The sequence below is a fragment of the Doryrhamphus excisus genome, linkage group LG15 (genome assembly GCF_037039965.1).
Source record: "Doryrhamphus excisus strain RoL-2023G ecotype Guam linkage group LG15, RoL_Dexc_Guam_v1.1, whole genome shotgun sequence".
Lineage (NCBI taxonomy): Eukaryota > Metazoa > Chordata > Actinopteri > Syngnathiformes > Syngnathidae > Doryrhamphus > Doryrhamphus excisus.
Genome location: NC_136371.1, coordinates 16222501 through 16235425, shown reverse-complemented (window position 1 = coordinate 16235425; position 12925 = coordinate 16222501). Strand labels below are relative to the sequence as shown.

At 32.6% G+C, this 12925-nt stretch overlaps 1 protein-coding gene across 3 annotated transcripts in view; it reads right to left on the bottom strand.

Annotated features, from left to right (window-relative positions):
• The window catches only part of LOC131104921 (inactive dipeptidyl peptidase 10-like), a 39059-nt gene extending 34627 nt beyond the window's left edge, over positions 1–4432 (bottom strand). For all 3 annotated transcript variants that reach the window (XM_058052613.2, XM_078796731.1, XM_078796732.1), the window contains exons 1-2: positions 4288–4432; positions 755–965 (exon numbers count right to left, since the gene is read on the bottom strand). In XM_058052613.2, the coding sequence (XP_057908596.2) occupies positions 755–965; positions 4288–4344 (268 nt within the window). In that variant the 5' untranslated portion in view covers positions 4345–4432. The remainder of the gene's footprint in view (positions 1–754; positions 966–4287) is intronic.
• Positions 4433–12925: the final 8493 nt, after the last annotated feature.

The window sequence follows — 12925 nt, the reverse complement described above, 5'->3', positions numbered from 1 at the left end:
AATAATATATATAAATAATATATTTATTTATAAATAATATATATATAATATACAAATACTAAATATATATATATAATATATATACAATATATTATTTATAAATAAGTATATTATTTATATATATTATTTATATTATTATTTTTATATATATATTATTTATATATATATTATAATATACAAACACTATATATATATAATATATATACAATATATTATTTATAAATAAATATTTTATTTATATATATATATATATAAATATAATATATAATATATTATTTATACATAAATATATTATATATAAAATAGAGATAAAGTTGTCATTTTTTTAATATTTGGCTGGAGAAAAATGTAGCATGTTATGGGAATATATATATATATATATATTAATAATATATCATTATAATGTATGAAAAAGTATATAACAATATTCTACTGTATTCTATTATATACTTACTATATATATAAAATGACGATATTTTCATATCAGCTTTTTTTTCAAATATTTCCTCTTTGTAGTTGTAAATTTTTTTCTTGTAATTATGGAATTATGACTTATTCTTACAGTATTCTGATTTTATTCTCTCCTGCAGTTTTTGTTGCATTTCTGCTGTTGTTGGAATAACTTTGCTTTAATTAATAAGCCTTTAAAAAGGCTTATTAGGGATTTGCCTCCTTTGCAAGCAGGCTTGCAACGCTCGTGGACTCAATTCCCTGGAGAAAAGTTTCCATGCTTATTTTCCTCTCCTGTGCTCACCGCTGATCCAAGTGGCGTCGGGGCTGTGCACGCCGAACTCTGATGAGTACAGATCCTCTACGGTCAGCGCAGACCTGCTGCTGCCCAGGAGTTCGACTGGCGTGAGTACGAACACGGACATGGTGATGAGCGAGCACACGCCCACAATCACCAGCAGGGAGATGGCGATGCCCTTCCAGTTCCTCTGTGGGGGGCTGACGTCCACAAACTCCTGCAGACACACACACCTTGACACTGTAACACGGGAAGGTTTGATATCGTGTTATTTTTGGAAATACCACGGATATTTGTCATCCAGACATGGAATATGTAGCCGAATATCCGGAATATAGACCACACCCACTCCATTTATGCATCCATAAAGAAGCCGCACAAGTTTCCAAGGCTCATGTTTCCACATCATTTAGCATCACTATCGGAGGTCGGAAGATCCAGGATGTAGAGCAGGTGGAGCAGCTTAGCAATGCCCAGCAAGGTGCACTGTGGTCGGACACGCTCCTTGAGCGCCCCTGGGGTGCCGCCCTGGAGGTTGGTAGATCCAGGATATAGAGCGATATTTTAACAATTAGGTTGGGGGGGGGGGGGGCTGCACGCTGCTCGGGAGGATGAGTGGTTAGCACACAGGCCTCACAGCTAGGAGACCCGAGTTCAATTCCATCTCTGTGTGGAGTTTCTACTGAAAACTGTTTATGACCTTCTAAATATGTTTTAACATTAGTAGAGCCCTCAAAACATGAAATAGCACCCCTATAGTAACATTTACAGTCATATTACCCAATATGGTAGACATAATAGGAGAAAAAAATGTATGGCTGCATGGCGGTTGAGCGGTTAGTGCACAGGCCTCACAGCTGGGAGCCCCGAGTTCAATTCCATTCTAGGCCATGTGGAGTTTTTACAAGAAAACACATGCCAAATGACGGCTATACAGTAATCCCTCATTTATCACTGATAATTGGTTCCAGTGAATTTCTGCCAATTAGGAATCCTTATTAATAAATGACATGTTTTGGTAGTTAGAGCATAGAAAACTGTTTATGACCTTCTAAATACGTTTTAACATTAGTAGAGCCCTCTAAACATGAAATAGCACCCCTATAGTAATCTTTACAGTCATATTACCAAATATGGTAGACATAATAGGAGAAAAAAAATGTATGGCTGCATGGCGGATGAGCGGTTAGTGCGCAGGCCTCACAGCTAGGAGCCCCGAGTTCAATTCCATTCTAGTCCATGTGGAGTTTTTACAAGAAAACACATGCCAAATGACGGCTACATACTAATCCCTCATTTATCACTGATAATTGGTTCCAGTGAATTTCTGCCAATTAGGAATCCTTATTAATAAATGACATGTTTTGGTAGTTAGAGCATAGAAAACTGTTTATGACCTTCTAAATACGTTTTAACATTAGTAGAGCCCTCGAAACATGAAATAGCACCCCTATAGTAACATTTACAGTCATATTACCCAATATGGTAGACATAATAAGAGAAAAAAAATGTATGGCTGCATGGCGGATGAGCGGTTAGTGCGCAGGCCTCACAGCTAGGAGACCCGAGTTCGATTCCACCTTCAGCCATCTCCATTTTTCTGCAGTATTCGCGGTCATTAACATGCGATTTCTGAGGGATTGAGGCGTGGCGTATGCGTGCAGACAATCATGTGCATCATCTGAATCCCACATACGAGCGGCGAGGTGGAAACTACTTAATGAACCAGGCAGACTCGCACACACACACACACACACACACACACAGCAGAACGATCCTCACACACCACTGCTCCAACGTGCTGCTCACTGACCATTAGTTGAAGGTCTATGATTTGATTTTGGGTTTGTGTAAGTGCACGGACGCGTTGCCGATACACTGGAAGTCATTTAAGCTGACAGCAGAGCGGCTTCATGTTGATGTGAAAGACACGCGGAGCATCTGGTCGGCCAAGAAGACGCGTGATTGAAGCTGGAGATCAAAAGCCTCCACTGAATCAATCAATCCGCTCTTTGGGCGTGACGCTTCCTGGACAAGCATGACTGGGAGGAAATATCATTGTTACAGAAAATTAAGAATAAGTATTAAAATAAGTATCTTTAAATCAATATTAAAATTGAAATATAAAAATATAATTTAATTTTTATTTTTTTTATTTAATTTATTTTAATTTATTTATTTATTCATTAAAATTTTAATTAAATTGAATTTAATTAAAAAAGTTTAAATTAAAATTTAAATTATTTTAATTTATAATAATAATTTTAATTTAAAAAATTAAAAAAACATGAAATACAATCATATAAATTGGTTAAAAAATGTAAATTAAATATATACTTGATGAAAAAACATAAAAGCAATAAAAATATTATATTTATATTAATATTAATATTATAATATATATTTATTATTAATATTATATTTACATATATAAAAATGTTGTAAAAACCTAATTTAAAAATTCATGAAAAATAATTCATCAATTAAATAACCAAAAATATTTCTGTTAATTTAAATAAATGAAACAAATAAAGAAATAACATACAAATTACTTACATACAAAATTTTAACATTGAATTGCATTTTAAAAATGTAAATGTACAAATATATATAATCTAAATATACACATATAATAATACAAAAATTTATATATGACAAATAAATAAATAAAACATTAAATAATGAATTATTTTTAAAACAACCAATTAAATGATGAAAAATTAAATGTTAAACGGAATAATGTAAAAAAAACATTAAATATACACATATACAATTAACAGAGCAAAAAGTGTAATTTAACTTATAATTGATTCATAAATAATAATAATAAATAAATATGTGCATATAATACACACATATTCTAATAAAAAATTCCAATTAATTTTAAATGTAATTTATTTAAATGTGCAATTGATTAAAAAATAAATAATATATTAAATATTTTAAAAATATTATGAAAATATTTTTAATATATTAATAAAATGTAAAAACAAATGTAAATGCAATAAATAACATATAATAATAATATAAATAATATAAACACACATTTATATTAAAAAGTTGCATTGAAATTGTACACTAAATACGCAATATATTAATAAGTCATGATACATAAATATATATATCAATGTATGGATTATCATATTAATTTCTATGACATTAGGCATTCATTTTGCCTCCATTCTCCAGACACAACAATCCTCCAATTGATCCACCAAAGCCCCAACAGGTCACCGAGGCAATACCAATAAGTTGACCCGGAAAGACGTGCAGATACGCAGCCACGCAGCCACGCAGCCAGCCTGGTCCTTGCCGCATCCATCCAAGCATCCATCCATCCATCCCACCATCAACATCCATGACTTCATATGCAACAACATTACGTGACATCGTCACACCTGTTCGCTCCACACAGATGTTGAACCCCCACGGTCACTCGCAGCACCGACAGCCACAGTGTGGACCTTAATTGCTCCACAAAAGGGAGGCAAAGCAGCACAAGCCGCAGCTCCTCCAAAGGACTGAACGTTTGTCTATACCTCATCCTGCTGAGACTCTTTGGCTTTCTTCTTGCTCGGATCCTTGGAGGCTGTCATTGCACCGCGTCCTCCTCAGCCGGAAGCCCGCTGCTGCCCGCTAATAACATCCGAACCTGGCTTGCCAGGCGATTTAAGGGCGGTGTCAAGCTACCTTCGATACTGGGAAAGCAGCGTTTCCTGAGCTGCCTGTCAAAATAAAGGTCCGAGTCGTAAATTGACGATTGGCCACAACTGAAATATAACAATACAAACCAAAAATTGGATATACATATTAATACACAATGACTATTATTATCTTATATTTAACGGTAATGTGTTAAAAGCTAAAAAACAGCAAAGAGCTAAAAGGTAGCTTTTTTTTTCTAAAATTTGTATGTTAACATTACTAGCCTGTTAATGTTAGCATACTGTCATTTTTTGCTATTTCAGTGGTAGACATATACTATTGCTAATACTATGCTAACGTTGGCATGTAGCATTGCTAGCGTGCTAGTATTAGCATAGTAGCATTTTGAGCCATTTTCATAGGTAAACACGTATAAACAGTTAGCAAGTGTATTTTTATAGGTAGACACTATTATTCTAGGTTAGCATGTTAACATTTCTAGCCTGCTAATGTTAGCATACTGTAATTTTTTTGCTATTTCAGTGGTAGACACATACCACTTACCACTATTATAATTAGTTTTTAGGATGCTAACGTTGGCATGTATCATTGCTAGCATGCTAATATTAGCATAGTAGCATTTTGAGCCATTTTCATGGGTAGACATGTATAAACAGTAAGCAAGTGTTAACATGATAACATTGGCATTTTGGCATTGCAATCATTTTTAGCTATTTTTATAGGTAGACACTGTTATGCTAGGTTAGCATGTTAACATTTCTAGCCTGCTAATGTTAGCATACTGTCATTTTTTGCTATTTCAGTGGTAGACACATACTTACCACTTACCACTATTATAATTAGTTTTTAGGATGCTAATGTTGGCATGTAGCATTGCTAGCACGCTAATATTAGCATAGTAGCATTTTGAGCCATTTTACGTATAAACAGTAAGCAAGTGTTAACATGATAACATTGGCATTTTGACATTACAATCATTTTTAGCTATTTTTGTAAGTAGACACTATTATGCTACATTAGCATGTTAACATTTCTAGCCTGCTAATGTTAGCATACTGTCATTTTTTTGCTATTTCAGTGGTAGACACATACCACTTACCACTATTATAATTAGTTTTTAGGATGCTAACGTTGGCATGTAGCATTGCTAGCATGCTAATATTAGCATAGTAGCAATTTGAGCCATTTTCATGGGTAGACATGTATAAACAGTTAGCAAGTGTTAACATGATAACATTGGCATTTTGGCATTACAATCATTTTTAGCTATTTTTATAGGTAGACACTGTTATGCTAGGTTAGCATGTTAATATTTCTAGCCTGCTAATGTTAGCGTACTGTCATTTTTTGCTATTTCAGTGGTAGACACATACTTACCACTTACCACTATTATAATTAGTTTTTAGGATGCTAATATTGGCATGTAGCATTGCTAGCATGCTAATATTAGCATAGTAGCATTTTGAGCCATTTTACGTATAAACAGTATGCAAGTGTTAACATGATAACATTGGCATTTTGGCATTACAATCATTTTTAGCTATTTTATAGGTAGACACTGTTATGCTAGGTTAGCATGTTAACATTTCTAGCCTGCTAATGTTAGCGTACTGTCATTTTTTGCTATTTCAGTGGTAGACACATACTTATCACTTACCACTATTATAATTAGTTTTTAGGATGCTAATGTTGGCATGTAGCATTGCTAGCACGCTAATATTAGCATAGTAGCATTTTGAGCCATTTTACGTATAAACAGTAAGCAAGTGTTAACATGATAACATTGGCATTTTGGCATTACAATCATTTTTAGCTATTTTTATAGGTAGACACTATTATGCTAGGTTAGCATGTTAACATTTCTAGCCTGCTAATGTTAGCGTACTGTCATTTTTTGCCATTTCAGTGGTAGACACATACTTATCACTTACCACTATTATAATTAGTTTTTAGGATGCTAATGTTGGCATGTAGCATTGCTAGCATGCTAATATTAGCATAGTAGCATTTTGAGCCATTTTACGTATAAACAGTAAGCAAGTGTTAACATGATAACATTGGCATTTTGGCATTACAATCATTTTTAGCTATTTTTATAGGTAGACACTGTTATGCTAGGTTAGCATGTTAATATTTCTAGCCTGCTAATGTTAGCGTACTGTCATTTTTTGCCATTTCAGTGGTAGACACATACTTACCACTTACCACTATTATAATTAGTTTTTAGGATGCTAATATTGGCATGTAGCATTGCTAGCATGCTAATATTAGCATAGTAGCATTTTGAGCCATTTTACATATAAACAGTAAGCAAGTGTTAACATGATAACATTGGCATTTTGGCATTACAATCATTTTTAGCTATTTTTGTAGGTAGACACAATTATGCTAGGTTAGCATGTTAACATTTCTAGCCTGCTAATGTTAGCGTACTGTCATTTTTTGCCATTTCAGTGATAGACACATACTTATCACTTACCACTATTATAATTAGTTTTTAGGATGCTAATGTTGGCATGTAGCATTGCTAGCACGCTAATATTAGCATAGTAGCATTTTGAGCCATTTTACGTATAAACAGTAAGCAAGTGTTAACATGATAACATTGGCATTTTGACATTACAATCATTTTTAGCTATTTTTGTAAGTAGACACTATTATGCTACATTAGCATGTTAACATTTCTAGCCTGCTAATGTTAGCATACTGTCATTTTTTGCTATTTCAGTGGTAGACACATACCACTTACCACTATTATAATTAGTTTTTAGGATGCTAACGTTGGCATGTAGCATTGCTAGCATGCTAATATTAGCATAGTAGTATTTTGAGCCATTTTCATGGGTAGACATGTATAAACAGTTAGCAAGTGTTAACATGATAACATTGGCATTTTGGCATTACAATCATTTTTAGCTATTTTTATAGGTAGACACTGTTATGCTAGGTTAGCATGTTAATATTTCTAGCCTGCTAATGTTAGCGTACTGTCATTTTTTGCTATTTCAGTGGTAGACACATACTTACCACTTACCACTATTATAATTAGTTTTTAGGATGCTAATATTGGCATGTAGCATTGCTAGCATGCTAATATTAGCATAGTAGCATTTTGAGCCATTTTACATATAAACAGTATGCAAGTGTTAACATGATAACATTGGCATTTTGGCATTACAATCATTTTTAGCTATTTTATAGGTAGACACTATTATGCTAGGTTAGCATGTTAACATTTCTAGCCTGCTAATGTTAGCGTACTGTCATTTTTTGCCATTTCAGTGGTAGACACATACTTATCACTTACCACTATTATAATTAGTTTTTAGGATGCTAATGTTGGCATGTAGCATTGCTAGCATGCTAATATTAGCATAGTAGCATTTTGAGCCATTTTACGTATAAACAGTAAGCAAGTGTTAACATATTAACATTGGCATTTTGACATTACAATCATTTTTAGCTATTTTTGTAGGTAGACACAATTATGCTAGGTTAGCATGTTAACATTTCTAGCCTGCTAATGTTAGCGTACTGTCATTTTTTGCCATTTCAATGCCATTAATATTAATTTAAACGGAGACGCAGCTGCAAAAAGCCTCCTTGTTGTTTTTCCTTGACTCAATCCCCTCTTAGGTCATGACGGATGGTCACATCACCGCCAATGTTTGAGTCCTCTCACCGTCTGCTGCACTTTTCACTGCAAACGCCACACAATCGAATTTGCGTCAGCCGGAATTGAGATAGATGCGACTGCAAGGTCGCTTTATCTGAAAAGGCTCCACGAGAGGCACCGTACAGGAAGGACAAATGAGGAAGGAAATTGGTCACCAGTCAAAAAGAGAAGCAAGAGCGAGCGTCGGAGATGGAAGAGTGGACGCTAGATTTTTCCTTTGATTCAAGATTAATGAGAAGTATGCTGATAAACTTTACTCCCCGACACCTCAAGAGCAGCGCTGGAAATTAGCCTTTCCTTGAAAAACAACACAGCAGATCATTATAAGCAGCTGGTGGCAAAGCTACTGAAGTCCTACTACTAGAATGACGTGATTACGACATTATTCTCATAAAGTTATCATTTTTTCTTGTTAGATTACAACTATTTCTACTTTCTGGTTTGTTTGTATGACTTTTAAAAATTTTTAAATTTTTTTTCATTTCTCTCTTTTATTTTAATGTTTTTCTTAATATTTTGACTTGATTCTTGTAATATTATAACTATCGCTGCAACCTAATTTTCCATAAATTTTGACTGAAATTTTGTTGCTATATTGAAACAAAATTTCAACTTTAATATTTCAACTTTATGCAGATAAAACGTTGAGTTTATTCTTGTAAAAATTTCTTTCATTAGAATGAATTTTTTTTCTCTTTTTTTCCATTTCTGCATTTTTTTTTTCCAACTACTTCAACTTTTTTCTTGTAATTTATAACTTAATTCCCATCATATTTTGACCTTATTTTCATGACATTATTATTTTTTGCAACCTAATTTTCCCCAAATTTCAGCTTAATTTGTTGTTTTGTCGTTATATATAAAAAAAAATTCAACTTTAACATTTCAACTTTATGCAGATAAAACATCGAGTTTATTCTTGTAAAAATTGCTTTCATTAGAATGATTTTTTTTTCTCTTTTTTTCAATTTCTGCATTTTTTTTTAAATTTCCAACTATTTCAACTTTTTTCTTGTAATTTATAACTTAATTCCCATCATATTTTGACCTTATTTTCATGACATTATTATTTTTTTGCAACCTAATTTTCCCCAAATTTTAGTTTAATTTGTTGTTTTGTCGTTATATATTAAAAAAAAATTCAACTTTAACATTTCAACTTTATGCAGATAAAACATCGAGTTTATTCTTGTAAAAATTGCTTTCATTAGAATGATTTTTTTTTCTCTTTTTTTCCATTTCTGCATTTTTTTTTCCAACTACTTCAACTTTTTTCTTGTAATTTATAACTTAATTCCCATCATATTTTGACCTTATTTTCATGACATTATTATTTTTTTGCAACCTAATTTTCCCCAAATTTTAGTTTAATTTGTTGTTTTGTCGTTATATTTTAAAAAAAAAATTCAACTTTAATATTTCAACTTTATGTAGCTAAAATGTAGAGTTTATTCTTGTAAAAATTGCTTTCATTAGAATGAATTTTTTTTTCTCTTTTTTTCTAATTTTTGTATTTTTTTTTTAAATTTCCAACTATTTCAACTTTTTTCTTGTAATTATAACTTAATTCCCATCATATTTTGACCTTATTTTCATGACATTATTATTTTTTTGCAACCTAATTTCCCCCAAATTTCAGCTTAATTTGTTGTTTTGTCGTTATATATTTAAAAAAAATTCAACTTTAATATTTCAACTTTATGTAGCTAAAATGTAGAGTTTATTCTTGTAAAAATTGCTTTCATTAGAATGAATTTTTTTTTCTCTTTTTTTCATTTTTGTATTTTTTTTTAATTTCCAACTATTTCAACTTTTTTCTTGTAATTATAACTTAATTCCCATCATATTTTGACCTTATTTTCATGACATTATTATTTTTTTGCAACCTAATTTTCCCCAAATTTTAGTTTAATTTGTTGTTTTGTCGTTATATATTTAAAAAAAAATTCAACTTTAATATTTCAACTTTATGTAGCTAAAATGTAGAGTTTATTCTTGTAAAAATTGCTTTCATTAGAATGAAATTTTTTTTCTCTTTTTTTTCAATTTTTGTATTTTTTTTTTAAATTTCCAACTATTTCAACTTTTTTCTTGTAATTATAACTTAATTCCCATCATATTTTGACCTTATTTTCATGACATTATTATTTTTTTGCAACCTAATTTTCCCCAAATTTCAGCTTAATTTGGTGTTTTGTCGTTATATATTTAAAAAAAATTCAACTTTAATATTTCAACTTTATGTAGCTAAAATGTAGAGTTTATTCTTGTAAAAATTGCTTTCATTAGAATGAATTTTTTTTTCTCTTTTTTTTCAATTTTTGTATTTTTTTTTAAATTTCCAACTATTTCAACTTTTTTCTTGTAATTTATAACTTAATTCCCATCATATTTTGACCTTGTTTTCATGACATTACAATTTACTTATTTTTTAAAACTTTCAACTTTAATATTTCAACTTTATGCTGCTAAAAGGTAGGAGGTAGGAGTTTATTCCTGTAAAAATTGCTCTCATTAGAATTTTTTTAGGTTTCCAATTTTTTTTTTAGGTTTTTTTTAGGTTTTAAAAAATTGTTTGGAGAAAAAGACATAATATGAATGGAATAAAGTCAAAATATTATTTTAAAAATAGTCCTAATTCTAAAAAGAATATCTACTTGATAAAAGTTGTAATTTTTTGGGGAATATTTGGTTGGAGAAAAGTTATATTATTAATGGAATAAAGTCAAAATATAATTTTAAAAAATTGTCCTAATTCTGAAAATAATATTTTCTTGATAAAAAATGTAATGTTTGGAAAATGTGATTGGGGAAAGTTAAAGTATTAATGGAATAAGTCAAAAATTGTCATAATATTGAAAATAATATCTACTTGATAAAATTTAAATATTTGGAAAACAGCAGTAAAAAAACAGCTGTAATTTTCTGAAAATGAAATCAAAATATTCAAGGAAAACCATCATATTCTAACAAGTATTAATATCATGAATATTGATGCATGAAATTCATAATATTGTAAATGTGTTGTAATGAGGAACGAGCAAAAGAAGTTGTAATTTTTGGAAAATGAAATAAAGTCACGATTGGCTGCTGACCAGTCCAGGTTCAGCTGGGATAGGCTCCAGCACCCCCCCCCCCCCCCGCCCACCCCCCCACCCATCCTTGGCACATACTGTAAATGTGTATTTTTACAGTCAACATTTCTGACAAATATTCCGTAATTTAAATTTCCTTCCTGAAATCCACCAGGGGTGGCCTCCTGCCATCCCATCTAATCACGGACGTGCCCCCGCCTGGGATGGCAGGTGAATGTAATTAACCTGCTGCCGGGATGGAAACCCACAGGGCCCCCACCCCCACCCCCCTCAGTGAAGAGCACGCAAGTTTAAAGGAGAGTAGAAATCTTCTAAGCTCTTTTGGTGACCTTAGAGTCAAGAACTGATTAGAGACGGCCAGGGAGTCACATTTAAATTCTTCCCCAGAGAAACGTGTTGTCTGGTGTTCCAGCACACCACATGAACCCATAAGGAATATTGGACCGGCCCACATTGGAAACAGGATGTGATCCAGCACACCACATGAACCCATAAGGAATATTGGACCGGCCCACATTGGAAACAGGATGTGATCCAGCACACCACATGAACCCATAAGGAATATTGGACCGGCCCACATTGGAGCAACTTGCTGTTGGAGGGAATTCTTGGAAAGCAGCTTGATGTGGAGCGTCATCACGCCGGGAAGATTAGATGTTGGGATCCCATCCCAGAAGAAAACATCAACAACGCAAGCTAGCATAGACTCTGTAAGGCCGCATCTTACCTTTAGTAGCAAATCTCATATTTATTCATAATTAAATCATTACAATTTCAGAGGGTACTTAAATAAAAAGGAGCTACGGGACAAAAATGGCCCCCGGGCAGCACTTTGGACACCACTGCGTCGCACATAACTAACCCTTGTCTTTGCTCCACTTTGCCATGTTGCAGCTTCTACTGACCAACGTCAAAACAAGGCACCAACATTTCAGAAGCACGTTTACATATCAGAACATACAATAACCCACACAGGAAGCTTTCTAGATCTTCCAGGTTCTGCACCTATTTCTGCATTTTTCCTGTGCTTTTCCATGTGCTTTAGTTCCTCAGTAACCACTCTAAATACACAAGTTTTAGTTCCTCGGTAACTACTCTAAATACACGTGTTTTAGTTCCTCAGTAACTACTTTAAATATACACATTTTAGTTCCTCAGTAACTACTCAAAATATATGTGCTTTAGTTCATCGGTAACTACTCTAAATCCATGTGCTTCAGTTCCTCTGTAACCACTCTAAATATACATGTTTTAGTTCCTCGGTAACCACTCTAAATCTACATGATTTAGTTCCTCAGTAACTACTCTAAATATACATGTTTAGTTCCTCAGTAACTACTCAAAATCAATGTGCTTTAGTTCATCAGTAACTACTCTAAATCCATGTGCTCCAGTTCCTCTGTAATCACTCTAAATCTATGTGATTTAGTTCCTCAGTAACTACTCAAAATATATGTGCTGTAGTTCATCAGTAACTACTCTAAATCCATGTGCTTCAGTTCCGCTGTAACCACTCTAAATATACGTGTTTTAGTTCCTCAGTAACTACTCTAAATCCATGTACTTCAGTTCCTCTGTAACCGCTCTAAATATACATGTTTTAGTTCCCCAGTAACTACTCAAAATCTATGTGCTTTAGTTCATCAGTAACTACTCTAAATCCATGTACTTCAGTTCCACTGTAACCACTCTAAATATACACGGTTTAGTTCCCCAGTAACTACTCTAAATCTATGTGTT